This window comes from Fonsecaea multimorphosa, assembly GCF_000836435.1.
Source record: "Fonsecaea multimorphosa CBS 102226 unplaced genomic scaffold supercont1.14, whole genome shotgun sequence".
Classification (NCBI taxonomy): Eukaryota; Fungi; Ascomycota; class Eurotiomycetes; order Chaetothyriales; family Herpotrichiellaceae; genus Fonsecaea; species Fonsecaea multimorphosa.
In genome coordinates this window covers 321701-349530 of record NW_015971648.1, presented here as the reverse complement: position 1 = coordinate 349530, position 27830 = coordinate 321701, and the positions used below count along the sequence as shown (strand labels likewise).

At 52.2% G+C, this 27830-nt stretch overlaps 10 protein-coding genes across 10 annotated transcripts in view; 5 read left to right on the top strand and 5 right to left on the bottom strand.

Moving 5' to 3' along the window:
* Window positions 1-437: 437 nt before the first annotated feature.
* On the bottom strand, window positions 438-1535 carry Z520_07159 (uncharacterized protein; the record flags this gene model as incomplete). Its single annotated transcript, XM_016777658.1, has 1 exon — window positions 438-1535. One exon carries the CDS (start codon window positions 1533-1535, stop codon window positions 438-440), a length of 1098 nt encoding a protein of 365 aa, XP_016631168.1.
* A 5104-nt stretch (window positions 1536-6639) lies between these two features.
* On the bottom strand, window positions 6640-7233 carry Z520_07158 (uncharacterized protein; the record flags this gene model as incomplete). The annotated part of the gene is made up of 1 exon (XM_016777657.1): window positions 6640-7233. One exon carries the CDS (start codon window positions 7231-7233, stop codon window positions 6640-6642), a length of 594 nt encoding a protein of 197 aa, XP_016631167.1.
* Window positions 7234-8339: 1106 nt separating this feature from the next.
* On the bottom strand, window positions 8340-8998 carry Z520_07157 (uncharacterized protein; the record flags this gene model as incomplete). Its single annotated transcript, XM_016777656.1, has 2 exons — window positions 8340-8803; window positions 8851-8998. The coding sequence occupies 2 exons, from the start codon at window positions 8996-8998 to the stop codon at window positions 8340-8342; spliced, it is 612 nt and encodes a 203-aa protein (XP_016631166.1).
* Window positions 8999-9931: 933 nt separating this feature from the next.
* Window positions 9932-10844, top strand: Z520_07156 (uncharacterized protein; the record flags this gene model as incomplete). The annotated part of the gene is made up of 3 exons (XM_016777655.1): window positions 9932-10205; window positions 10257-10370; window positions 10453-10844. 3 exons carry the CDS (start codon window positions 9932-9934, stop codon window positions 10842-10844), a joined length of 780 nt encoding a protein of 259 aa, XP_016631165.1.
* Window positions 10845-11597: 753 nt separating this feature from the next.
* Window positions 11598-13037, top strand: Z520_07155 (uncharacterized protein; the record flags this gene model as incomplete). Its single annotated transcript, XM_016777654.1, has 2 exons — window positions 11598-12642; window positions 12709-13037. The coding sequence occupies 2 exons, from the start codon at window positions 11598-11600 to the stop codon at window positions 13035-13037; spliced, it is 1374 nt and encodes a 457-aa protein (XP_016631164.1).
* A 568-nt stretch (window positions 13038-13605) lies between these two features.
* Z520_07154 (uncharacterized protein) lies at window positions 13606-15118 on the bottom strand (the record flags this gene model as incomplete). The annotated part of the gene is made up of 2 exons (XM_016777653.1): window positions 13606-15032; window positions 15085-15118. 2 exons carry the CDS (start codon window positions 15116-15118, stop codon window positions 13606-13608), a joined length of 1461 nt encoding a protein of 486 aa, XP_016631163.1.
* Window positions 15119-15539: 421 nt separating this feature from the next.
* Z520_07153 (uncharacterized protein) lies at window positions 15540-16395 on the bottom strand (the record flags this gene model as incomplete). The annotated part of the gene is made up of 4 exons (XM_016777652.1): window positions 15540-15937; window positions 15997-16123; window positions 16235-16269; window positions 16323-16395. The coding sequence occupies 4 exons, from the start codon at window positions 16393-16395 to the stop codon at window positions 15540-15542; spliced, it is 633 nt and encodes a 210-aa protein (XP_016631162.1).
* A 5994-nt stretch (window positions 16396-22389) lies between these two features.
* Window positions 22390-22686, top strand: Z520_07152 (uncharacterized protein; the record flags this gene model as incomplete). The annotated part of the gene is made up of 1 exon (XM_016777651.1): window positions 22390-22686. One exon carries the CDS (start codon window positions 22390-22392, stop codon window positions 22684-22686), a length of 297 nt encoding a protein of 98 aa, XP_016631161.1.
* Window positions 22687-23584: 898 nt separating this feature from the next.
* Window positions 23585-25031, top strand: Z520_07151 (uncharacterized protein; the record flags this gene model as incomplete). Its single annotated transcript, XM_016777650.1, has 2 exons — window positions 23585-24107; window positions 24385-25031. The coding sequence occupies 2 exons, from the start codon at window positions 23585-23587 to the stop codon at window positions 25029-25031; spliced, it is 1170 nt and encodes a 389-aa protein (XP_016631160.1).
* Window positions 25032-25487: 456 nt separating this feature from the next.
* The window catches only part of Z520_07150 (uncharacterized protein), a gene marked incomplete at both ends in the record, with an annotated part of 3287 nt that continues 944 nt past the window's right edge, over window positions 25488-27830 (top strand). Inside the window, 2 exons of the mRNA XM_016777649.1 lie at window positions 25488-25590; window positions 25704-27737. Of these exons, the coding sequence (XP_016631159.1) occupies window positions 25488-25590; window positions 25704-27737 (2137 nt within the window). The remainder of the gene's footprint in view (window positions 25591-25703; window positions 27738-27830) is intronic.

The following is a 27830-nucleotide window of genomic DNA, read 5'->3' as shown; positions in this document are numbered from 1 at the left end:
CGTTGTCATTGTCCTCGTAATAATCGTTGGGGGCCGTTTTAATAACCTTAAAGCAAGCTAGGTACAAGAAGGCTAGGCTATATAGAGCCCACCACCGTGCATAGCCATGCACAATACCAAGAACCGAGTACACGGCGCCAGGCTAGGGGTCTGTTGCGTATGACAATCCCTCGTAGGATTCACGCCGGTGCCCCTGGAAACGCGCCAGGCTCGCCTTGGTCACAACGTCCGTTCCCGTGGAGTATGTGAACGGCACAACTTTGTCGTGCATTAATGTGACCTGGAGCACGTACTTGAGAATACCAACTCCAACCCGAAGTCACCCGACGGTCTTCGAATCCCGAACTCCATATCCCAGGTGCGCGAGGGGGCCAAATCCGTGTTTCCACAGGCTCACCCGAATTGCATCGAACTCGACGAGCTCCAGGCTGTCTGAGTTATTCTTGGTCCCACGCGAAGCGTGCTAGTGGCCAAGTCAACAGCTCCTCGTCATAGCCACAATCCTCGAAGATCTGCTGGACACCGCTCATCTCATATTCTGCGATATCGGCAGTCCACCATGTCTCTTCGATCTCCGTCCAAAGAGACATGATGCGCGCCCAGACAGCTAGCGCTCGAGGATCCTTCTCTTGAAGACCTTGGGTCAAGGACTGGGGAGGGTTGAACGCCGCCTGGACCACTCGGTGCCGGATCGCGTCCTTGGACTCTGCTTGATAAAGGCAAGAATGGACCACCATAAGGTGACGAATGAACTCTTCTCCGTTGTTGCCTTCGGAGCTGGTATCTTCTAATCCGTCAAGCATGGCGACAACGTCGCTGTAACGCCGCTTATTGTGGACTTCACTCCACTTCCCAGTAATGTCCAGGGAGCTGAAGAGCCTGTGCACACTCGAGTTGATACTATCAAGCCACGACCAGGTGCTTAGATAGACCTGCACAGCAGCAATCGAGGTCTGGAGTGCCTCGTTCGGCACGGTGTAGGCCTCCGTTGAGGTTGTCCGAAACCGCCAGGAGGCAATGCTCAGAAGGAGTGACGATATCACAAGCTGTTCTGCGTTACTTGGAGAGATCCGGCTCAATTCATCTCGAGTACTCCTCAGCGCGAGGCCATAGAAATGGTGTGATTGAACAACCAGACTTTCGTCAGCTGGGTTCTGAGACCTCAGGTGGAAGGCTGCGACCATAGCAACTGATTCGAGCAGAAAGGAGCAGCGTAACGCCATTTGTGGGACTTTGACCGTCCATAACTGGCAAATATCTGGGTCATCGCTTAACGGCATTGTTTTAGATGTTGAGGTCATAAAATGCTGAAACAACTCCAGTTCCGATTGCGATTGGAAAGACGGGTCGCAGGTAGCAAGTGAGCGGAGCCGAGGAGGTGTGTTGAGATGAGATACTATATTCGGGTCCGACTTAAGGCCTGAAGTGCAAAGCAATGGGACATCATCCGGCACGATGAAGTCTTCACTCGAGGTCGAGCCAAGGGTTAACATGTCGCTCGCACAAAGTCCGGTAATCATCTGTTCGTCCAGCATGTTTACGTCAAGAATGTCGTGTGAGAGTCTTTCGAGAAGATCTGGATTTCCCGGATCCGAATGGCTCCTTGAAAGCGCAGGATGGCTTGCCCCGGGAGACTGTGATGACTCTGTCGACACAGCAGAAGAGGACACGGTCCGCCTGTTGTGTCTGTAGTCGCAAAAACTCGCATTCTCTCCATATCTGCGTATACAGTTGTTGCATACCGGTCTCGCCTCGTCACACTACGCGGCTTTGTCAATATATCGATGTGGGGGATAGAGAAGACCTCATCAAGGAAAGACGAATACCTTGATCTTTCTCTGTTTGCATGTTCTGCAACCATTCTTACTCTTTCTGTGTGTCTTTTTTGGGCCAAGTGCAAGGCTTTGGGCGTCTGAAGACATGTTGATCAAAAGTGAGGCATGAATATCTTGTCTGAAGTAGGATGGAGCATGGTGATCCTCGAGGTTATCCTGGAGAGCATTTAATACCATTGGAGTACAACCCTTGGTCGCTGCCTCGTGAGGCAGTGATCATCCAGGGTCTTCATATCAAAGAGTGTCTTCAAAGTTTCCGAGCAAACGCGAGCGAGATGCGAATGCTTCTTACCAGGAAGAGAAGGAGCGACTAGTACAGTTTTGCTGTGTTGTAGTTTTGCTGCAGCTGCGGTGGGGGGTTGGATGGACCCAAGTCCTCGGATTGGGGAGTGGAATACATACTTTACCGATGTCGCATTGTGAAAAAGCAACACTCGACCGCGGGAAACGTGTCGCCTCATAGGCGCTGAAGCCATGTTCAAGCTTCTGCCCGCGACATTGCAGATCCCTGCTGAAAGAGAGCCGGGATATTGGACTTGGAGAACGTATTTTGCCTCCTTCCTGGCCTTCCTAGAGTTGGATAGAGGCCGGGAGGTTCGACTTAGCGATCGTATCTTGCCTCCTATCTGCCCTTCCCAAGGTTAGATAAGCTTGTGAACGCGAGCACAGCTTCTAAATTCTGCCACGAGCCTCTCTCGCATAGTAGCCAACCGGTCCTGGGTCGCAAGAGAAGTCGGCAGATAGAGGGCATAACCATCCCTCGCTTTCGACAACGGCAACGCAAGCACTTTTAAAAGGCTCAAAACACGCAACTTCTGCAACGTTAGTGCATCAAAACCAAGGCTCAGAACCACGACTGAGAAGAAAGCCAAACTAGTGAGAAAGGTCAGCCACCCTGACCACTCAGAACGGACTCCTTATGATTAGCTGATTAGCACGTGCTCGGACCGACTAGACATAAGTCAGAAGGTCGAGATGTCCAAGTTCCCCAGAGATACCAGCAGCCATATTGGTCGCCCCGGAGCGTGTACTCAGACTAATCCGTTGTCAGATGTTGCTCAGCAGAGGCGCGAGAGTCGGACGCGTGGTGGCACCTAGCTGCCCTCAAAGGGGACAAGCCGTTCGAGCGACCAAGTCACCGGCGTCCAGAGTTCATGTCTCAAGATTCAACAAGCTTTTGAAGAAGCTTTCCCCACAGACCGATAGTGATGTTGTATTGCACTGCGGTCAGCATCCTTCGGGTCTCCTCATGATTATTGATCTCGATCAGCGATGGGAAAGCTCCTGCGGACCAAGCACAGCATGAACGGGAGTGGTCTGACGCGATCTATCGATCTTCCCAAATTCGAAACGTGGCCACGTAAATGGCCTAGCGATTGATGGGTTCCACCAACGTCCTCAGTGAACATAGTCGGTTTCAGGATCGGAGATCAGCTGGCTAAGAAGACAACTCCAGTATGGCAGTATCAGCGCAGAAGCAGAGAGATGACCAGGGAGACGGCCAGGACCAGGTCTCTGGAGAGCCGAATATAGATCAATTGATCAGCCTCGAGCGGACCATTACGCAAGGAGCAAGCAGTCTGTGACAAGAAAGTTGATATCGCGAGAATTCTGCCGCGGGCGGATGAGCGGACGTCAAATGGCAATTTTACTCGAACGCATTTTCTTCATCGGCACTAGTACGTGCTAGGCTCGGGGATTTACCTGTGGTTGCCAATCACGTGAAATAAAGTCGCTGCCACCAACAGCGCCTCCATCTCCAGTGGCTCGAACTGTGCGCGAAGCCGTCTACGCAGGACACCGTACAGCTCGAGGTTCACCGCGATGAGTACCAAGTGCTCTCTGTTACACTCAAAGGTGGCCACGGCGAAAACCGGCATGGGAAATTGCTCGGGACGAATCGAGCTTAAAGGGCGCGGCTCAATGACGCTCAGCCAGCTCGCCGAGACAACATTGCAAATACTTACAGTAGGTGAGTAGGTACTTCGCTGAACAGTCCGTGCAGCCGAGGCAGGCCTTGCCTTCAGGAGCTCATTCTGATCGCGAGTCAGCTCCATGCCAGTCTTACTAAACTTTACGCAAGCTTTCACCGAAGTGGAAAGCTGCCAAGTCAGCACTATTACTCGGTACTTATCGCACGCTGGGGGCAGGCTCGCTGTCGATCCCTTTCCAACGGAGTGGATCATGACGTTGAACATCTCCAATAGCTGCCTTCTCTCTGTTAGCCTTTGGTTGGTCCTAAAGCGGCATCTCGACAGCTTCCTTCTGTGGCCAGAAGAAAGTACCCCCTAACAGCTAACTAAAATCCTGCAGGATTCCCATCATCGTACTGTCAGCGAGCCTAATGACCCAAATCTACGGCACATTGGGCATGATTGGGGACCAGACTGCCTCTGAGCCTGAAAGCCGACGGGAAGCTTGTGGAGACGCAGAAGAGAGCTGTATGAATGCCGTGCATGTCTCTACGGTACCTACAGAGCGCCAGGCTCTGGCCTATATGACAGTACATGCTAAGACTCCAGGCCTTGCCCACCCGCAAGGTAGGTGCAGAATAGGCAGGAGCGCCGCAAAGCTCCACTCTGAGCATTGTCTGTCACTGATATTGTAACGTATTTCTATGAGCACACAGCATGACTATCTCTGATAGGCACAAACGATAACCATCTCGAGTTCTCCCCAATGTGGAGCCTCTGACAGGGGTCTTCGAGGCTGTATTTCCTGGTCCATTGGTTGAAGGACCGTTGACTCGAGGGATGCATACCCAGGTTGTGAATCGCGAGATATGGAAACCCTTTCGCCACAGAAACGGCCAAAAAAGGAAAACGGAATCTATCACAGACCAAAACGTGGGGGGTCTCTAATCACGGAGCCATCCAGGACTTGAAGACCTGTGGCCGCTGGGCGTGAGATATGAGAATGTCACGGCACGAGCACAGCACAAAGCGTTACAGCAGTAATGAAATGAATTCGAACTCGAGGAGAGTGTATCTGAGAGTGTGGACTACTTACGACGGGGTAAAGGTCACATACCAACTACAACTGGGTCTTGGCGGAACCGTGGAGCGGGAAGACTGTATAGATCAGAACAACATTGGTCTCGAAGAGGTATTCAGCTGACTCACGGAGGAACAAATGGCAGGAGGAGGCAACCTGGAGGGATCTGTTCGAGGAGCAGGTACTACGAGGTACACGTGAACGAAGGTGGCACCAGGTGGCATTCTCACAGCATGACATACATCAGGATGTGTTGTCCAAAGATTCCTCCTCGGCAAACGCCGACGTGGCTGGATTTGTGGGGTTGTCCTGACATTCCCACAAACCCGTACCACTAGTGGCCAGCCCCACTGAGGCTCGAAAGGAACGGCTTGGTTGTCAATTCCTGGACCACCAAACAGCAAACACGACAAGCCTGGGGTGAAAGCTCATTATCAGTTTTCGCTCTTGCCCTCCTCCTCCCATCACTCGTGGCTTCTAAGGGCTGCGCCTTCGCCAACTCCAGGAAATGATACCCTAGGGCTGTCGACGATTTCAAATCCCAGAATCTTAGCCGCAGAATTGTTTCTGGTTCTCGCCACTCTCCTAAGGGGACTGATTGGGTCCAAAGAGATCAAGGGGCGGCCCGGCGGCGACAACCTCCTCCGCAAAGTTGCAACTGCTACTATGCTATCAGTTCTCGAGATCCTAGACAACTGACAGCATTCTGCATCTTCCAAATACTGGTATTTGTAATTTTTGCCCAAATACTACATACCTCGTTGTCGGGTCCGTCTCTGTGACGGCCGCAATCTCTTGACGCCCCGCATAGTCGCTCCAGCATTGAGAGATGCTTGATTCCTCTTGTAAAAACTGTAGTTCGCTCTGACCAGAAAGAACTTTCATACCAGCACCATAACAACAGCGGGGAGGGCTCTTCGTGAACCGAGCAGCAAAGCAAACCCGCACAACCCTACAGCTTGGATCTCGTCCGTTTTCAGAAAGGATTGTCGTGATGGCTGCCGTCTTGTCCTCTTGCACGACGCTTATTTTGTATTGATGCGCTTCGCACTCTACGACTGGGGCCGGATCATTTTAGCGACTGACAGCGCGCGACAGACTCTTCTGTCCCCGCTCCGTGAAGGCCTTGGAGGACGTTTTCTGGTGCGGTTTCACTGTATCTCTCCAGAACAAATTCCCTCGTTGGACCGAGGAAGATTTATTGACAGTGGGCAAGGAATGGGATCCCAGATGCTCCCCTCCCAACTGCTGCAAATGGCCAGGGCAGGTTACGAAAAATGCTCTCAAGGGGGGTAAGGGGCAAGTTGACCGTTCCTTCTCTTTTTGTTCTCTCCTGTTTCTCTCTTTCTGTTGGGAAAAGTCCGAAAATCAAAGCTGCATCCATATTATTTGTATTCCGATCTATTTCATCTATCTTGATGTATCCATATTTTGCTAACGAAAGACTTGTAAGACAGATAACGCCAGATTATTAGAGTTCTCCCAAGGGCAAGGGCGCGGACGATAATCCTCCCTCCCTGTAAAAGATCCATCAAATTTTTGTTCCCCTCTATGATTTCTTGCGAATTTCCCCCTTTTTCCATCTTTTGATTTTCGGCTCCATCTCGCCCAGCGGTTCCCAATTATCCATTCTTTATTTTTGCTTCCACTTCGTTGGTCATTGCCAGCATGAATCGGACTGTCCAGAGTCCACATGTGACGGGCGTCGTCAATACACCTGTTAGTGATCGTTAGCCCATGCTCGACTGGCGGGAATCGAATGAAGTGAGAGAGAAAAGGGACTCACCTGGTCAAAGGCGCTGTGAGGCACCTAGGCAGCGGTGTGAATTGGCTTGGCCGGGGCAACCGAGTAGACTGTTGCAATTGGAGTGGGAGTGGGGTGGTCCCAGACAGTCACTGGGGCCGGGTCTCTCGCCATGTGCGCGTGGGTGGGCTTTGGTGCGACGACGCTGAAGGCAGTCGCAATGGGGGTCGGGTTTGGCAGATGGTAGATTGTCGCGACCGGAGTTTCGCTGGCAGGATCGCGCTTGATAACACCGGGGCCACAGCCACCGAAGCAAATGCCAGCGGGACCCTCGCCGGTTTCGGGCTCAGCCACGGGCTCAGGCTCAGGAACTGGCTCGGGGTCGCGCTTGATGACACCTGGTCCGCAGCCACCGAAGCAGATGCCAGCGGGGCCCTCGCCAGTCTCGGGCTCGGCCACTGGCTCCGGTTCGGGCTCAGGCTCGCGCTTGATGACACCCGGACCGCAGCCACCAAAGCAAATACCAGCGGGACCTTCACCCGTTTCTGGATCTCTGGCCATAAGGGCACGAGCCATGACAGGTCCGTCGACAGGGGCGGCGAGAACAGAGAAGGCAGAGAGTGCCGCGGTGGCGGAGAGAACGGCGAAAAGTCCCTTCATTTTGAATTGAGTTGGAGCTGTGATTCGTTCGAGGTTAGTTTCTTTAGGAGGGCTGGCGGTTGATATTAAGTTTGTCGCTTGTGCTGAGCACTCGGTGTTTTGCTTCTTTTGTAGGTTGCTTTGATGACTGGGCTGCAGGCTGCTGTTGGTTGCTTTGTTGAGCTGATTTGCAGGCTGATGACTTTCTGAATGAACTGGACATCTGTGACATATTTATATTCGTGGAGTACGAAAGACAGGTCTCTGCATTCATGTGAATTTCGTACCAAATATCTCGTTTCCCTTCGGTATCATTCGCAATCGGAAGCTGGCAGGAGGGATGGAAGCGAAAGCCATCGCACCACGCGTGAGAGGAAATGCGAAAGCGATTCCTCGTTCTTCGCAAAAGACATACGAGATGGACCCACACAAGTCACCAAGGGTTTGGATCCGAACTTGGTAGCATACCAGGATGCATAAAGCGACCGATCGATCGGCTTACTGCGTTAAGCCGAAAAAAGCGAATACTCCCGAGTGCCCGAACTCGCGTGCCTTCATTCGTATCAGACTCTTGCGTCGGGAAGACATCGTCTTGCTCGACGAATCTCCAGCACGCGGAAACTTGAGCGTGTACAGTTGAAGGAGACCTCGGGGTTGCTATGCTACGCCCAACCCTCCCGAGCGAGGCACTCAATGTCGTGGTCGGATAGCAGATAGCAAACTTCTCCATCGCCGGTCAATGTAGTTCAATGGGTGTTTCGCTTTGGGAAGATGAATGCAAGCACCAGGAGAGCTTCACGGTGAGGGTCCAAGCTGCTGGTAAATGTTGGGTCTGAGGAGAGTCGAGAGTGTCACAATGAAATGATTGACTATTGCTGCTCAAGTTTTAAAGTCTCCGGTAGTGCCTAAGCGCATTTGACGGCGGAATTCATGTGACTACAAATATTACTACGTCTCAAATGACACTAGAATTGGGTCGTTTGAGGTACATTTTCGTGCTATACACTATGTCTGACAAGGTGTCATACAATCACGATCAGGTTCATAGGAGATCCCAACCTGGAAGCGTAGACTTCATGCTCAACGATAGCTAGGTAGTTTGGTTAAACGTATGTATTTTAATGCAATCACTCTTTCACACTATGAGTCGCCGCCCACTCCTGAATCTTGGTAAAGTTGCGACACGTATGTATTGTCCTGGCGTCCCCTTTTATTTCTCCCACATATCCATCCCATTTGTAGAGCACAGGAGTGACATCGGCCGAGCACTGAAGAGACTGGCGGATGCTATCAATGCAGTGTTCTATGGTGGATTGAGTTGGTATCCTGATCAAGTACATGGTTTGTATAATGGGAGTATACATACCAGTGTGTTCAATTTCAAGTGCCCTGGATCCGTTCCGGTCTTTCGCCAGGTCCGCTACCGTGTCGTACCTTGAAGGGTACAAGCGCTTCCTGACAAAGTCAAGGCAATGTAACTGGTGAAACACATCGATTGTGATCAAGTAATGCCCTGGATCATTGGTGATGCTGGCCGTTTGATTTGGAAGCCTCGCAGCCTCAGCACCGTCGATTCGTGTTCGTTGATAAGCTGCGTAATTGTTAGCGAACAACAGACTCTCACCATCCTACTCTGACCTCCATAGATGTCCTCCCATGCTTTGTCCACCTTGTCATCTGGCGGACCCAGATAAATCGTCGGCTCTTGCGCAGAGCTGGAGCTGAACGTGCGGATCTCGTATTCGATTGCTTCGTTCGCAGGCGCTTCGCACAGGTCATCAAACATATCTAAATTAGGTGCTCCATGCATGAAGGTGACTTACAATACACCGACGTCGATCGGACATGAAACAAAGCCCACGTATTCAATGCCGTTATGAGATTCGTCATCAGCAAAGCGCAAATCCAGAGAGCGATGTTTCGCCGTGGAGTGTCATCCTTCCATTCCCGGCCGGGAAGGGAGTTTTTTGTTAATGTAGCTGTCTCGTCGACTCTCAGCCAGTTATGCTGTTTCATATCGTTGTCTGGTACCTGTGAGAATCGCTTGTCGGTGAGACAGGACGTTGTTGCTCTGGTAAGCTCTCTTGTTGGTAGCCTCGGGCCTGTCGATGGCACGAGGCACAGAAACTTTAGCTCTCCCAATATATGAGAAGTTTGGAGGGTTCTCCCTCTTTCGTCGCCGAAGGAAATTAAGGCCAAGATCTGTCTGCTTCTGCAATTCCAAGTTGGTCTGGGAATGATGGCATAAGAGATAACCACGGCGGAAACCGACAACTTCGTCATTTGGAACATTGAATGCACCTCAGGATAAGATTCCAATCACTGCAGCACGGTTCCGAACTATGTCATGTTCTTCTGGGTAGTGTGGTGTGGTGTGGTGTGATGTTCCGATGCGAATGCGAGACCCTGTCTGAAATCCGAGGGAAGCAGTTCACAAAACCAAATTCTCGGCAAGCCATAACCAGAATGCAAGGCTAAAATCTCTGAATACACGTCGATTTCACCTTCAGGAGCATTCAAGAACTCGTCATCTTCAGTTTGTGTTCATCATATGAACTTGAGTGTACCGACCTGCCCTTCACGACGGTCCGTGCCAGACTTACTGACGGCGAGGCGTTGAGACAACTCAGATACTGCAACTCTGCGGCCGTGTGATTTCGTCTCCATATTGAAGCCTGGCAGCGTATCCGAGCTTTTCACCTTCTTGGCCAGGCGGAAAATGGGGTTTCCGTGGTCGTTCACAGGCCATAAAGAAGTGTCTTACAGCGCGACTTCACCTGATGACGAGTTCGAATCGCAACAAGCATCGTATCTGAAAGAAACGCTACTCCCTCAGCAAAATGCACGGCCGAATGTTGACGTGAGATCTCGAAGACTGCTCTTCGTGCAACGAGCTATCAGTTTGGTACTGGTTTTGGTGGTTCTCGCTGAAGCCATTGCGTTGTACCAATGCAAGACGCATTTGCTGATTCGGCAAACGCCGGTACCTGAATGTAGGTAAGAAGGGCAGATGCAGGTCACTGTTACTTACCTTGTATAAACAGTTCTTAACGTCGAGCGAACCTGGGTGCCGGATCAACGTTACGCACACAAGTACATGTTCTCGGACCGCAACGCCTTCGCTGAGGTCTATCGAGGTTGGGGCAATCTGTTTCCTTGTAAGTCGCCCCTACTTACTTAGAAGGCAATGCTAGCTCTCCTGAAGGTGCAGCCTCAGCTAACATTCATGCGAACCCACAGCGGCAATGGGTATGATTCCTGTAAACAATGGACAAAGGTACATCGAAAACCCGCCGTATCAAACCAGCATCACCTTGCCGGAAGGACAAGACGCATACATGATAGCTGGGATCCATCAGCTACACTGCCTTCGGGTCATTCTCAGCACATATGGGATGCTTCGGCTGGAGGGCAAAAATGACGTCGACGATGCGCATCTGGCTCATTGCTTCGATTACTTGAGGCAGGGTTTGATGTGTTCGGTTGATACCAGTCTCGAAGGAAATTCCACAGAGTACGGCGAAGGCTGGGGGAGTGTACACGTATGCAAGGACTATTCGAAAATTGTGGATTGGATCGATCAGCAGACGGAAAGGACCGTGGGCACTCAGGGAGCAGTGGTCCAGATGTGAGGGAGGAAGGGAGCTCGGAAGAGATGGTGCTGACGAAGTCTAGCAGTGCGAGCTGAGCGGAGCGGATAGCGTGCCTTGCTATTCAGGTGAAGCAAAGAAAGAGGTGGAAGAAGAGGAAGGGATGTGGAAAGGAGACAGGACAAGGGAGACGGTGAGCCAAGAAGCCAACACACAAGATGCACACATATTGGGGACCATTCTGTAGGTATGTACCTAGGTGCCTAGCGAGAAGGTGAGATAGGCCCTCCGAGCATCCACCGAGTACCTGAGAGAGTGCCTAGGCACCCGGTCCAGGGAGGGCAGGTTCTGAATATGGGGTCACCCAGACACCACCAAACACGCCTAACACAACCTTGGAACTTGTGTGCTACTGCCACTGACTCGCACTACGCGGTCCTCGTTCTCCAACTTGGAGACTTGGCTCCCTCGCCCTGGACCCCGCAATGGGGCGCCCTGTCGGTCCGTTGTCTCAGTGCCGAGGTTCCTGGGTCAAAAGATGCCGAAGACGAAACGAGGCTATCTCTCCCATCTCACCAGAATCTACGAGGTATCTTTTTTTTGATCACAAAACATTGAATCTATATCATACTGGGCTGCCTCGTCCTGCCTCTTTGCTCCTGGTTGTCCCTCCGCCGCTTATCTGTGCCATCCAGCCGTCAAGTGTCAACACCCTCCGTCTGTAACCCCCCAGATTTCCCCCAGACCGTTCTTGCTCCAGATCACCGTCGCCACCTCCACACACGACCAGACACGATGCCTCGCAAGCCAGCTCCCGCCTACGTGCTAGGCGTCGGGATGACCAAGTTCATCAAGCCACGCGGCAAGGTGGACTACCATGAACTTGGGTTCGAGGCGGGCATCAAAGCCATGCTGGACGCCCAGATCAACTACGACGATGTCGACCAGGGCGTCGCCTGCTACTGCTACGGCGATTCCACCTGCGGCCAGCGCGTCTTCTACCAATTCGGCATGACCCAGATCCCCATATACAACGTCAACAACAACTGCTCCACGGGCTCGACCGGTCTAAACATGGCCAGACAAGCCATCGCCTACGGTGCCGCCGACTGCGTCCTCGTCATCGGCTTCGAGAAAATGTCCCCCGGCAGTCTCCAAGCATACTTCAACGACCGCGAGAACCCCACTTCCACCACGAACGCCATGATGAAGGCCACGCGCGGAATCACAAATGCCCCGGGCGCTGCTCAGCTCTTTGGCAACGCCGGTCGCGAGTACATGGAGAAGTACGGCGCAAAGGCTGAAGACTTTGCCGAGATTGCCCGTGTCAACCACGAGCACAGCAAGAGGAACCCGTACTCGCAGTTCAAGGATGAATACACGCTCGAACAAATCATGAAATCCCCCATGATCCACCCTCCCTTGACAAAGCTCCAGTGCTGCCCGACCTCGGACGGCGGCGCCGCCGTGGTGGTCGTCTCCCAGGAGTTCCTCGACAAGCGACCTCACCTCAAGTCCCAGGCCGTCTTGATCGCCGGCCAACAGCTCGCCACCGACTCGCCAGATCTGTTCAGCCGCTCCAGCATGGATCTCGTCGGATATCAAATGTCCGTCTTCGCCGGCAAACGCGCACTGGATGAGGCAGGCATTACCCCCAACGATGTCCAAGTTGTCGAGGTGCACGACTGCTTCAGCGCCAACGAGATGTGCGTGATTGATGCTCTGGGACTGTGCCCCAAGGGTAAAGCCCACGAGCTCGTTCGGAACGGCGACATCACCTATGGAGGAAAATATGTCATCAACCCTTCTGGAGGTCTCATTTCCAAGGGTCACCCGCTAGGTACATAACCTATATATTCCCCTCTCGTTTTCTTTTCCCACCCAGTCCTAACAAATGCTGAAACAGGAGCCACCGGCCTCGCCCAATGCGCCGAATTGACATGGCACCTGCGCGGCTGGGCCAACAACCGGCTCGTCAAGGACACCAAGTACTGCCTACAACACAACCTGGGGCTGGGCGGCGCCGTCGTCGTGACCGTCTACAAGCGCGCCGACGGCAAGGCGGCCTCCCCGGTCTCGGACGAAGCAGTAGGCCGCCTCAACGGCCTGGGATACAACCCGGCCACCGAGGCCAAGGGCTTCACGACCGAGCAGGTTCGAAGGACCGTCAGCCAGAAGCAGTTTTCGGATTGGGCCGTGCAGGATGTGCAGAGCAAAGTCCAGGCCCGGTTTTAAGGAGGCAACTTGCGAGGTAACACTTTTGAACTCGTATTACCTGCCTGCTTGCCTGGGCTCGGTTTGGCCTGCTCTTGCCCTCCCCCTTGGGGTTTATGAGTATAAACAGGACTGCCCTTGCCACGTGTATAGAACGAAAGCAATGCATTCATGGAACATTTAATATCATACCAAAGTCCTACGCCGGAAATTGATGCATTCGTTGCCTCCCAGAACTAGAATTAATGGACGGGCCTGTTGGGGCCGTTACTATATCACTGTGCGAAAATGTTAACAGCCAAGAAAAGGAACCCGCGAAGCAATCCCAACGTCCAAACGGACTCGTCATGCAATGCAATTTGTCTCGACAGCTCACATGCAGGTGCAGGAGGGGGGTATCATGTAGTATCTATCTGCTCGCTCCGCCACCACAACAGCAGCGCTGAAAACTCCACGCATAATCATGTAAACCCGTATCAATATCAACCCGCGAAAAGCATCCGTCGTTTGACTGTTCATCCTCGCCCGCGCCGCTTTCGGTCTCTCGTCCACATACAAATCATGCACCGTAACTCATTCGACCACCCTCTCACTTCTCCTCCTCATCATCATCCTCCTCCTCCTCCTCCTCCGCAGTCGTGTTGTCCTTGTCCTTCTCCTTCTCCAAAGCTTGCGTCATTTCTTCCACCGCCGAGGCACTGGTATACACGGTTTCACCTGCGCCATCGCGATGCTGCCCATCAACAAGCGGACTCGTCGGCGCGGTGACCATCCCGGGTATATTGTTTCTGTTCTCGTTCTCTGATTCCCCAACCTTTTCCATGCCTCGATTATCCCTCTCTTTTTCCTTTTCCTTGTCGCGCTGCTGCTCTTTTTCTCTGTACACGCCTCCTATGCTCCCGCTCAGGCTGTCGTTTCGCCCGTGGCCGCCCGCATTTGCGCCGCCCAAGAGATTACTTCTCACACTCGCGGTATCGCCTCCGTATTTGCTCCCAATGTAACTATTCCGCTCGCTCGCCAGCGCGGGCGCCGTCACTCCGCTGGCTGAGATCAGACTGGACCGTTCGGCGTTCAAGTTTGAGCGTGTATTGTGCGCCGCGGCATCTCCGCGAAGGGACGCCGTGTCTGCTGCAGCACTGGGGTGAATGACCGTACCGGACAGCACGGATAGAGGAAGAGACTCGCGACTTCCTCCGAACATGGACGCCGGAGCGAGTGCCTTTATAGATGCATTGGTGTCTACCGAGTTCCTTCGTCGGCGTTTGGAGGAAGACGCGAGTGTGAGGATTGAGGCGTCGTCTGTGAGTACATTGTTGGCTATTGCGGAGTGGTAGGTTGTCGGATGCGAATGTGGAGCAAGGTGCGCTGGGACCGCCGTGGCGGGTTGTCCGCCATAGTAAACAGGATTGCTTGCTGCAGTCGAAGTATGCGTGAGCATGGGCGTTCCACCGGGATTGTTGTAGTTGTTGTTATTGTGGTGCGATGGAGCGGCAATCGATTGGACTGTGGTCAGGGTTGTAGCCATGGACCTGATAGACGGCGCAGGGGAGGAAAATGTGCTGTCTCTGCCGCCATCGGTCTTTGTAGCTGCTGTGGCACTTGTTCCTGCTCCTGAAGGGGCTGCATCTGAAAGAGCCGTCTCTGCTTGTGTGGCCAGCGTGGGCGCCCTCGATTTGTTGCCGCCGGTCTGGCTGTCGTGGGAGATGGAAACTGAGTGTTTACTGTGAGACTGGGAGAAGGAGCTGTGTCTGGATCGTTGGGAGGAGGTCATGTGCGTGGAGAATGACAGATGGCCATTTGTGGTATTACTGTGACTGTGAGGCTCGCTGATGCGCGAGGAGAGAGGATAGGGATTGTTCTTCGCAATGTTGCCCTTTTTCGACTTGATGGTCATGGGGAGGGTTGCGTAGCGCCGTGAACTTGCGCCAGCCTCGGCGCTGGAGTCGGTATGAAGAGTCTTGAGACTCGCGAGCCGGCGCATCCAGGTGGTGAACGGTCGTCGGCGGCCATGTCGGTCTGATTCGGGTCAAGTTAGAACGGTGGGAGTCGCAGATGGGCCAATGCTTACCGTGAGGCCTAGGAGGCGCCTCAGTAGAAGCCATAGAAGCAAAGAATGCGACTCTATGGCGATATGGACGAGAGGACGGTCGCTAGAAGAAGCTCGCAGAGGCTCTGAGGTGCGCAGAAGGTGAGGTTGGTGGGAGGTGAGAGTCAATGAGGTCAGGCAGCCAGATGCCTGAGTGGGCGCCCCAGAAATTATGTGTGTGTTGTACAAAGAGACATCTACCCGAAGACTCCGATAAAGACAGTCTCAATAAACGCATAAAAGGAGTATAACAGACAAACTAGACTGAAGAGAAAAGGAGATCCAGATCAACATGGGTCTTTACGGACCATTGAGTTTTGGTGGAAATGAAATGATCCGGGGCATCGCAAAAGCTTCTCGCTTGAAAGGCGTTCGGCTGTTTCATGCTCAGCCTCATTCCCCGCGTGGCAGGCTGCGGTGGCCCCATTCTTTCTCTATTACATGAAGTCGTCCTCAAAGAAGGTCGGGTCCCTGTCCTGGTTGCTCACCATGTTCTCCTCCCTCATCATGTCGTCATAGGCATGATCCTTCTGCCATCTCAGCTCTTCCCGTCGCTGTCTCTCCTCGCGATCTTTGGCCTTTTGCTGTTCCCGCGCGATTCTCTCGACCTTTCGTCTCTCCCTTTGGTCTGCTTCCCTCTCGGCCCTCAGATCTGGGAACTTCTCTTCTCGAGTCTTATTCAATCTATTGACGATGGGATTTTGCCTCGCCGGCACGTGGACCTTCTTGACCATCTTCGGGTCGTGGAACGATACTTGACCTGTAGCCATGGAGGCATCCTTTCGCAGATTCGACCAAGGCGTGTAAATGACTGTGATATTGTCTTTCTTGTTGCCTAAAGATGGTCAACTCATTGCGAGTGACACCGTGCGGCAAGTGACCTCCTCTGCCTACCTTCGATCGAGTTCGCTTTGGTCAATTGGGCACAGTCCTCGAGTAAAGCTTGTGGAATCGATGTCCACGATTCACCAGGTTTTAACCTCAGGTAGACATGGGCACTCGATAGGTTGTCAACGTGAAACTACGCAGTATCAGCGAACCGTGTCCCCGAGTTCAGCCGAATGCAACAGTAGTACCCTTGCTAGAGTAAGTCTTCCTCTGATAGCCATGTGGGTGGGAAGCCTCACCAAACATCCTCGTCCCAGCCGAACTTGATCAAATCCTCATCTGTATCTACGGTCAGACATTTGTATTGCGTGGTTGTAGGACGCAATGCACACTCTCAACCTTGTCTTTGCCAACGTAAATAAAGGCTGGCGGATCGACTGCCGACGACTTGAAATAGTACACCATCTCGCCGTTCTTCGATAGGAGCACAGTTGGCTTGTAGCCTGTACCAGATTGGGATTCAAAGCGCCTGTTTCACTCGGAGGTAGACTGGCTCGAGCTCCCTATCGATAGTTTGCCAGGATGAAGGGTCATAAAGGTTATTGACTCTGTTCTGAAGACGGGATCGAATCACACGGCCATCTCGAGATTTCTTCGAGGAAAGAGATGCGTGATACGACTGTCTGGTTCTCCGTACCATCACGAATCCGGTGGAGCAATTCTTCAACTTTGCGTTGGTGCTGTTGTTGTTGTTGTTGTCGTCCTCACTAGCCGTGATTCAATTCATAGCTACATCTTTGCGAAAAGAAGGGCGACAAGTCCATACAGATTAAAAGCGCCGGATGTGGTCCGGCAATTCCACTCAACAGACCTACTGGGGTTGAACAGATATGCTCATAAGCTACGCATAATAGGTGGTAATCCAACTCATCTATGCCCACCATGTCCACAGATGGCACAGTGTGTAGCAAACCTCTAGGTTAGCCTCCATTTCAGTCTCTTGAACCTCAGCAATGGCACCAATGAAGGTGTTCGTTGCTGTGTGTTTCTGATGTCCTTATATGTCTGTCAACTTGCTCCACTCGGAAGAGAGAACAGGATCATACCAAACAGCTTGAATTGTGTTGCGAAGCAGCATACCAAGTGGTCTGGACAGAAGAGCTTTGTCGGTGGGAAATCCGCAAGCAAGGTATTCACGAAGTCCGCCGAATGATTCAGTGAAGCTCTTGGGATTCAATTCGACACGATAGACGGGAAAGGGAAAAGTACGTTTTCCCACACCAGACGATGGATTCATATCACCACTTGCCTGTTCATGAGCTCTCGCAAAGTGCAGTGACTCAACAGCACCTCATCAAGCCATAGAAATCCAGATATCATGTCGACATCGTCGGTTCGGTCGAAAGAATAATTTCTACATCGACGCATTCGCGAGCCTCATTGATCGCTCGTCGTTCGACCATATCGACGCCAGTGCACATCAACCCTATCAAGACTGTTCTGCTAGCCATTGGGAGAGTATCATCTCATGGTACCGAACTTGTGCTTGATTTGTGGCATAGATTCGAGAATTTCAGTGGCCAAAATTTCCGTTTTCATGGTAAAAAATGATACAAGTCAGAACATGACTTAGCGAAGCACCCGTTGTCCGGGGTGGTAAGGGAGTGACAACTAGTCCAAGTTGATAGCTTATCCAAGCAATGTTGCCATTGACACTGTATGAGTCTTGACATGGGAGGAGGAAGAACTTCCCGCATCGTATTCTCCATTCTTCGGTCGCGGTCAACGTTGAGCTGGGAAAGCGATAGGAGAGGCACTCGGCCTTGAGAGAGAAGCATGGAAGTGTAAGCCTTCGTAGGTCAGGTCTCTAGAGATATCTCGTGAGCTTGAGAGGTCGTTCGAGTGAGCTTGAAGCTTGGCTTCTCATTGTTATCCAGATCCCAAGCCCAGGTCATGCCACATTTCGTGTTCCGGCCCAGGTGTCTAAGCGTCGGGATACGCAACTTCCTCGACTCGTAGTCGCTATGGAGAGTCCCATAGTACCAGGAAAGAACCGGCAAGCACCACGTGGACATCCTGTGCACAACCAGTACGACTCAGGCGTTTGGCTCCGCGGAAGTCTTGCCTGAAGAAAGGAGAAGTATATCAGCCTTGCCGCCGTCACCGAGGGCTCCCCAATTTCAATGCACTTCACTCGTGTGCATCTCAGTAGAGATGCGTGTACATAATCAAGGACTAAGCACCAAATTTCGATCCTGGTGCTCGATCAAAGCAATCGCAGAGGGATCGGCCTTCGCATCGGCAAAACGGCAAGGAAACTTCAGCTCCCCACCAGTGACCACTGCAAGTTGTTGTCTAAGCTCGTGAAGGTGCGATTGCGGAATATCGGCCCGCAACACGAAGAGCTGACTGATGGCATTGTTGAGAGAGACCACGGAGTCATGCGAGAAACTGGAACGACCATCATTCCAGACTACCCAGGTAGCCAAGCTCGCCAGAGCTCTTTTGCATGGTTAGTTCATGTTCCAAGCCGCGTTCCTTATGTCCCAATCACGAACTTTCTCTCCAAGTGTGTCTGAGCACAGACTTGGATGCCATATGGGATCTTCACAAGAAAGGTGGGCTATGTGCAGACGTCCGATGGCGTCGGCGAAATATGGTTTGGTATTGGATCTGTGAAGGTTTGACCCTAAGATATAAACAGAGACGACAGTACTCAATGTCGGGAGCCTATGCAGCTCTCGGTTCGAATTCCAAGGATGGAATGAGTACGTGGCCCAGAAGCTGCAGCGTGGGTTTTAGTGTGGTCGGGGCTCTTCACACAGGCATTGGATCCAGCTTCAAGGTCTGGTGCGTCGAAAATTGGATCTGCAGCATCAATATTTGTCAATCTGCAGACTGTCTGCCTCAAATTGTCGTATTCTGTTTTCTCCATGGTGGGTTCAAGCCGATTTCACACAGCATCACGATTCGGTCAACCCCCAGAATCCCGGTTGAACCCCCTGTTAAGCTTTGAAATCGGCTATAACGGGCAGCCCAGAGACTGAAGCATCAGGTCAAAAGGAACCGGTCAAGCTGGTCCAGGTGGAGTGACGTCTCCAGGAGGTTGACCATAAGTAGTGGTGCAAGAGCGAGCAATGCATGACAGCTGGACGTCTGGAAGTGTGGGCCGGCGAATCGAGGGCTGACTTTGGGATAACTGATTGGTCTGTGGCACAAATTAGAAGAGCTCAAGCTGAATAGCACGAGAAGAGGGATGGACAGACGCAGATAGAGCCGCATAAGTCAAATAGGGCAGGAGGTTGCCGTCCAATGGTAGGTTGGTGGTGGGAGCTGAGGGATGTGGCATTGTGCTCGGAGTAGTTGCAGATGGGGCAGCCTCTCACGACCACCAGCTTCCCCTTGATAGCCTGACGAGCTAACTTATCTGTTGGTGCGGACGGCAGCCATGAATATCCGTACCTCTTGGGTGCCTCCTCCATTGACCAGTTAGGGCAAAAGCTTCAAACCCTCCTCCGCCCATGCCAGCTGTGGAGTGAGTTCAGCTCTGACCCATGAACTTATGGCTTTTTCACGGGGTTGATTGTCAACGAACCTCGATCCAAAAGAGTAGTTAGTCATGTTCGAGCAGCTCAGAATAAACCGACGGACACCCGGGTTTCCCCTAGGCTGGTGAAGCACACACCATGTCGCCGGGCGCCCCACGGATGCTCACTTTCCCAGGTTCCACTGCAGAAGGCGGCAAATAAGAGAGGTCCATGCGTCTGATCCTCATCACCATCATCGGTTGGCGTGCCGGAGCGCACGTTCTTGACTTTTGTCACTGACATCCCAATGCGTATAAACAGAGCGCCAGTGTGGCTGTGTTTCTGGCTCCCGCGTACAGGTGCAGAAGTCCCGGCCTCCGCGTTAGCTCTTCTGCACAAACCCCTGTTGACTTTGCGCCCGAGTTGTGTCCTGCACTCCATAGTACCTGTCAAAAGCAGAGTAAATGCGTACGCCGAGAAACTATCACCGGGATTACCTGGGTCGAGGTGTCGATTACTCGTATTCCAGCATCCACCGGTGCGAGCCCTCCAATGGGCTGGCAACACCCAGAAAACCTTCTCATTGCCTCGTAATCATCCATGCGTTCTTACAAGAGTAGTACTCATAGCTGGTGAACTCTCCTCGTGCTGGATGCAGATCCGGTTAGCCAACTGGATTTGCCTTGGTAAATCATACGATTGGCTATAGAGCATAGCCGGGATATGCGTTGTGACGGAATCCCATGACCAAGTCGACAAAATTCTGGGGCTCAAAACCTCGGGTCGTGGGTCTTGTGGGCGGTTTTGCAATTCCGCTATGAGAATCCAAACTCGGTACCGAAGTCAGCATCCATCAGCCAGAGCAGCATGTCTCCGCTGAGCTGAGAGAAGACAGCTTGGTGACTAGTTTTGAAGTCTTGCAATGTAGGAAACAGTACAGAGCTTTGACGAGAAGCAGTCGCTCAGCTGTGCCACTTGTATCACCTGCAGGCAGATACCCTCTCGCAAGTTCCAACGGTGTCCCGAGCCCGAGGCCCCAAATACAGAAATGCATCCCAGCCAATGCCCGGCAGAGGAGAATCTTGCCATGCAGCTACCACAATTGGGTGGTTCGGTCCGGCCGTCCACAAGTCATTTAAGAAGAACATCCTCGGGAAGCGGATCGGCGGTGCAGCATCCTCGCATACCTATGCCAACGAAGGTCACAGGAGGCCAGCGTAGCGTGTGGGGTGACAAGCCTTCCCTCACCTTTATTCGCTATCTCGTTCGAACCTGGGTCACTCTCATGCAGGATCCGGGCTCGTGCGACTATCAATGTGTGATAGTTTTGTTTCTCATCTTTGGTCCGAAAGCACCCTGGTCGGCCCGCCCCCTGCCATCGGTGCCATGACTTGGTGCCATGTCAATCGTAAATTTCATCTGATCTCGAAATCTAGTCTTCCTGCGACGGTTGGCACCACCCAGTCTTTGATGGCTGCCGAAAGAATGGCTTCCTTTGTCTTCCCTCATAGCACATTGATACCGCTTCATGATCTAGGACCAAGTCTGAAGGCAGGTCGACTAGCGCACCACGATCTCGGGATAGGTAATTTCGTCGACCGTGGGAGCAGATTGTCGAGGTATGATCGATCTTCGATAGGCATCCCCAAAAAAGCAGCGTGCATTAGCTTGGTGTGATAGTGTTTGGTTTTTTGGCATGGCCTACTCGTTGTCTTGACTCTTTGGCGACGTGCACCTGAGCCTCGAACTCGTGGAGGGCCATCGCCTGGCTGTAGGGCGTCTGACTTGTCACTCCAGATTTGAGAATATATTTGGTGTGCTTCGGTTCAACCAAGGCGCATAGCCAGGGGGTGCGACAATGGCATCCCCGGTACAGGTGTACTCTGTCGCCAATTCGCGAGCTGTGATTGCAAGAAATCGCACTCGGTATCCCAAAGTCTATGACGCCGTAAGTTTGCTGGCTTGTAAAAGCCAAACCTGAGCGCGTTGATAGAGTTCTCATGGTGGGAATGGTGGTCGGAATTTACCCGGGGCCACAAGCCAGTCGACGTGAAAACCCCAGCAGTTGTTGACTACTGAGGCGTGACTGACGTGACCTGAGGATTGCGGCATGATCCGAGAGTCGATACTAGCTTTTCTGGTCTGGTTGTTCGCTACCAAATGTCGAAAAGCCGTTGGCTCTGTGAACGTGAACAAGAACAGAAGCCTGCATGTCCTTGCTGCTCGGTCACGCCGCGCTGCTCCATCACTGCCCCAGTGTTTCTACTTGCGAAGTTTAAATCCGAAAACTCAATCCCAACGCAAACCTTCATGGAGAGTGACGGTCCTTGACCGCCTATCGCGGGGAGGAAGGGGAAGTTTGCTGATCAGATAAAGTCCATGTACGCTCGTGTAGGTTCTGTCGTCTAGAAAGGAAATCATCCGTGGTAAACCAAAGGAAAAAAAGAAACACCGTTGTTACGTGCTTCAGTGCTCTGGCTGTGTCGGGCGGATTGTGCGCAGATCGCCACCCAGCCATGCTGCTCCCCCCCTTCGTGGTCGAGTGGTAGTCCTTCACGTTGCATGATCACATACGACTCGACAGTTGCCTCACCTATGCCTCTCTAGCCTAATAGACAGGGCCTATTAGGAAGGTCTTTGGGCACATTGCACTTGTGGGTCGCTCCATTCTTGTCGGTCAACCAAAGGAGCATATTCTGCTCTGTGCGACCATCCTTCCTCAGTCCTTGCTCGCGCCCAATTTTCCAAGAGGAGGATTTTATGAGGCTCTGAGTCAGCTTAGAAAAACCCCGACCTTGGACCTGTGTTCGAAACTTTGAGATGCCTCCTCAGCCGACACCACTCTTATCGTCAAGACGTTAACGGAGAACACCCATCAAGGTCGCTATATCCCAGAGCACATTGTTCACCGCGCTGTGTATCCTCACCAACAATGTCCCGGACATATGAGACCACCGTTCGACAAGCGCTACAGATGGCTCAGAACAGTCCAACGGGCGAATTGGATCCACAGATCCTCCAGATTCTCGAAAACTATCTCACCCAGCTCTGGGGTCGCATTCAAGCTCAGCCAGAAACCTACGTAATGACCGTCCTGGAATTTGCCGTGTTCAACCTCTTTCGCGCACGCGCCGAATTCCAGAACGAGACTGCAAGGAAGGCTATATCAAGATATTGGGACAGCCACACTGCCAGCAACAACACTTCAAACTCGGAGCCTCAGAACTAGGCCGAGAAACGGGAGCAAGTCGATTTGATGCTGTTCAAGGCCTGGTGTGATCAACACCGCCATCTCTTTAGTCGGCAATGACCACTTTGACTTGGTTCCTAGTGGACCTATCCAAGATTTTGCAAAATGAGTGGTGTCAAATAATCTCGGCACAAAACAGGTGTGGCCGCGTGGAGGAGGAGATTTCTCATTTTCGAGATGCCCATGCGCGTTGGCACCTGGAAACTGGAGCCGTGGTCCGACTTTTGGGGAAGAAAAGTCGTGGTTCACCGCCGTGTTCAGGGGCCATGGGGCGTTCCATCTATGATTGGGCGTGTCTGCTCATAATAGATGGTCCACGTGTTTTACTTCTCGGGTACTTCTAGGCAGGGAGGAGAAAGACCTGAGTCGCTGCGGTCAGCCTCACTAGCCTTAACATTCGCTTGTCATTATGCTCGAACTCAGCACACGTTCATTATTTAACCTGGCTCCTTCTCTGCATCGCGCCCGTCTTGAGAAGCATTTTAGCTTTGTCTTGCCAACTGGCATAAATTTGCAAGTCATGTGTCGCTCTGAACATGTCCTTATAGTCGATGACCGCAAGGTACTCTCGAGGGTGGGAGGTGCCTGCGAGGCAGCCTTACGATGGGACATACCTTCAACCGCATCCGACCCTTCTCCTCCAGACTTCTATTCCATTCATAAAGTTCGGTGGTGATACACCTTGAAGCAGGAGGAAGTCAGGATACTGTGCAGATACAAGCAGCATGGCGGGTAAGGACCACATTGTTAAGCAACATTCCAATGCTAAATCGGATACTTCGAAAGGACCGTGCGACCACAACACCACCCTTCTTTTACATTGTCCGAGAAGACCTGACTTCTGCTCTATCCCTAGAGCCAAGTCAATACCCATACGATGCTTTCCGCCGTATTTTTCTCATTTTTGCTCATTGCACCTGCTGCACATGCGGTGGCCGCAGCAAGCAGACGCGAAGGTTTGGCACCGCATGGGTTGGGAGGACTATTACACGCCCCTGGAAGACGCGACTATCCTCATCGCAATACCGAAAAGGTTGGGAAGTCTCTGCACACGCTAGCTTTGGCCCTCACTGACAGTCAAAAGCTAGTATCGCGACAGTCATCTGCTCCTATCACGACCGACCCAGATTGCACGCTTTATGACGGATATTTCTACCTCACTCCACAGAATTATACCTGGCAATTGCAATGCGCTAACACATATGACGGCGCTATCATCGCTCAAACTACCGACACAACTGACTTGGGATCCTGCATTGAAGAGTGTATCAACTACAATCGCCAGAATACTCCCGGGGCTTGCTTAGCGGTCACTTTCAACGGTGCCTATGATACTGCGGACACTGTCTGCACTCAATTTGGCGAAGTCGATTCGGTTGGGATTGCGTCTGAAGAAGGAGGTAAGTATACTCGGCTTGCTGCACGTCGCAGTTGAGACCTTGATAGGCTTCCTGCGTGCACAATCATTTGTGGAGCTGTTTCTGCACTGCTCTGCAAGGTCGGTGCAGAGGTTTATTGTGCTCAAGCTGATTGAAAAATACAGGTGTTGAGAATTCAGCTCTGTTGATACTTGGTCCGGATGGAGAGATTTTCGCAACAGTAAGTTCCCACGAGTGGCGTTGCAGCAGTTCAAGAGCTTTTATGCAACTTCCTGTCCTTGATATTCGAGGCTTACAGCACATCAGCCGGAGCCAGAGCCGTCGTTCTCTGGAGAGCCAACCCAGGGACCGACCGTGGTTCCAGTGCCTACTTCGACCACAACTACTTTAGCTGTGATCACAACGGCTTCAGCTGCGACCACAACAACAAGCACGCTAGCATTGACATCGAATTCACCAACCGTGAGCACTTCATATGCTGTTTTCACCACGACGACTACTTCCACCGGTACGGTCTTTGTCACGTCATGTGTTGAGGGAAGTGCTTTGTGCCAGTATAGCTCAACCTCTTCCTCGACGGGAGGCCTGGGAAGCTCTACGAGCACTCCTCAAACCACAAGCGTAACTTCCATCAACATCAGCGATGGTGGCTCGAGGCCCGCCACATCTATGGCACCAGTGACCACCACCAGCACAGCAGGAGCCTTCACATTTGACGCCGGTCAGACAACACTGACGAATATTTTGCCCTTCACAGAATACAGACTCCAGATCATCGAAGTCTGTGCGGCAACACCGACAACATGCTCAGAGTCAACCAGTACGGCAACTAGTATAGGGCTCATCACACAGATATCTTGCTCTCCTGGTCCATGTATTGGTGTGGCTCCAGCTACAGGGTTTCTGGTCGAGGCCCTTGCAACAGGAACTTGTATTGTTCCTTGATGTGGTAGCTAGGGAAAATGGTATCGTGGGAAATGATGGTGTATTCGGCAGTTTGAAGTTATTTGACAGCAGAGTGTCTATTTCTTGTACCATTGATCATCTATTTGAAACCATTCAAGTTGTGGGACGAAGGATTGGTGACGGGCAGGGATCTTCATAGTATTCGGCAGTGAAGGGGGATTGTCGGGAGAGAGTTTCGGGGAAACTTTTAGTCATTGAAAAGCTTGGCGCCCACTTGGTATGGCGAGGACGGATCCGGCGAGCCGGAACGGACAATGATTGTCCCGAAGATCGCACCAAGAGCTTCACAACATCCATGCCTTTTCCATCTCGTCCTCTCCTTTCATTTCTCTCACTCTCTCGACGAAGTACTCCCCCAACACATCATGCTTGACTACCTAGGCACAGGTCTCGCCGTGACCATGTCTTCTTCAGTGATGCAGCCCATGTGCAACAATGAACATCGATGCCAAAAATATAGCCCGCTATGTGCAGCGCAAGCAGACCCCTTCCATTGTCATGTTTCCTTTGTTCTGTAACACACCCAACGGGTTACCCGGTAAGTGAATGGTTGGAACTCCATTGTCTGCCACACCCTCAATATCTGGGAGCTCTACTACTTTACTCTCGATCCGTAAACAGTCTCCCTGCTCCTTTATCTTCATATCCCAGAGTGTTCGGAATCTCGTAGCCATCTTTCTGTCCACGAAGATGACTCCCTCAACTCTGTTATCGTTGCTTGTAACAATCCTCACCGCCTTGTTGAGGCTGGTGAGCGCGCAATCATCCTCCTCGGCTTGCAATCCTCTAAATGGTCAGTGAGCTTGCGTTCAATTAACCCTTCGCTTCCACTCACTCTCCTGCTGACAACGAATAATGTAGGCTCATGCCCTCCGATCCCCGGCTTGACAACTGGCGAGTATTTCATGGATTTCACCCAACAGACCTCAACTCCTTCGGATTGGATCCTAGCCGACTATGCTACCGTTGGCTACGGTTCTCCGAACGGTGCTAACTTTACCTTTGCAAAACGATACGACGCCCCGTATATCTGGACTCGCTTTTATGTTCTCTTTGGACATATCGAGGTGGTTGTTCAAGCCGCGCCTGGCGCCGGGATCATCACAAGTTCCGTCATGATGTCAGACGATCTAGATGAAATAGACTGGGAGTGGTCGGGAAATAACTTTGCTTCATCCAGCGGGGCCGTACAGACCAATTACTTCGGCAAAGGCCAGATTGGCAATTCTGACCGCGGGTCTCAACCTTCTGTGGACGATCCTGAAGACACATTCCACACCTACGCCTTAGATTGGCAACCGGACCAATTGGTTTGGTCTATCGACGGTGTCGCCGTCAGGACCTTGACCAACAACGGCGCAACAACTGGGTCATACCAATACCCTCAGACACCCTCCCGCCTGCACCTTGGCCTCTGGTGCTCGGGGGACCCAAGTACTCCCTATGGTACTGTGTACTGGGGCGGAGGATACACGAATTTCAGCGCCGCTCCGTTCTCAGCGTACGTCAAATCCGTCAAGATCACGACCAACAACACTTGTTCAAGCTGGCAATATCCCAGTCCATTTGACGGTACCTACCAGTCTGTACAATGCACAAACCAAACGCTTGCACTACCTTGTACTTACACAGTTGCTGCTGGTGATGACGGCTCTACGATTGCAAATAACTTGACAGTCAATTTCGACACCCTTCAGGCGGCAAATCCGGGTGTCAACTGGGATCAATTGTTGGTTGGTCAGGTGCTCAATGTACCAGGCGGGACATGTCCAACATCAACCGCAGCCTCAATATCTTCGACCACGACGTTTACTTCCACGACATCTACCGATACTGCTGTTACTTCCACGATGTCTTCTGCCATTGCATCTTCAAGTACGTCTGACAGTTCGAGCCTGAGCACTTCTACGAGTGAATCAGCGGTCTACACATCCGCACCTAGCTCATCTGCAACATCATCGTCCACGACCTTTGGCCTGAGCACTTCAACGAGTGCCTCGTCTGTCTACACATCCCCATCTAGCTCATCTGCAACATCATCCTCCATGATGATGCCAGCATTCCCAAGTTCAAGTTCTTCGAGCGCAACATCTTCCTCCACCGTGCCACCAAGCTATTCAAACACGCCTTTCTCAGCAATTGGAGCAGCTAGCACGACAACTTCGCCGCAGCCCTCCTTGGACCCAGCGTCTGCGGTCACTGCGACGTCGACCTCCGCTTTGACCACGACAACTTCGACTGTTAGCACAAGCGTGTCTTCGACTGTTTCCACAACGACCGACGTCGGTAGCAGTACTACAACATTGCCAGCTCCTCCTCAAGCATCGAACACCTACACCGTCGTGGCTGGCGACTATGGTTGGGCTATTGCAAGCTCCTTGGGTTGCTCCTTCGATGATTTGAATGCTGCGAACCCAGGGGTTGATTGGGATGATTTGCAGATTGGGCAAACCTTGAATATTCCTGCTGATGCTACTGGCTCTTCGACATCTACGACTCCGTCTAGCTTCGGCACCGTTGTTGCTTCTGGCACGACGTATGACAGCCAGTGGACGTCATCCCCGTCGGTGGCTGCTTCTGCCTCCACTTCCGCTGCTTCTGCGGGCTCGAGCGCTACATCGGACTCTAGCTCTGGCCCTGGCTCTGCTTCTGCTGCTTCCGCAGCTTCAAGCGCTATATCTGACGGTGACTCTGATAGCGACCCTGATAGTGGCTCTGACTCTGGCTCTGACTCTGGCTCTGACTCTGGCTCTGACTCTGGCTCTGACTCTGGCTCTG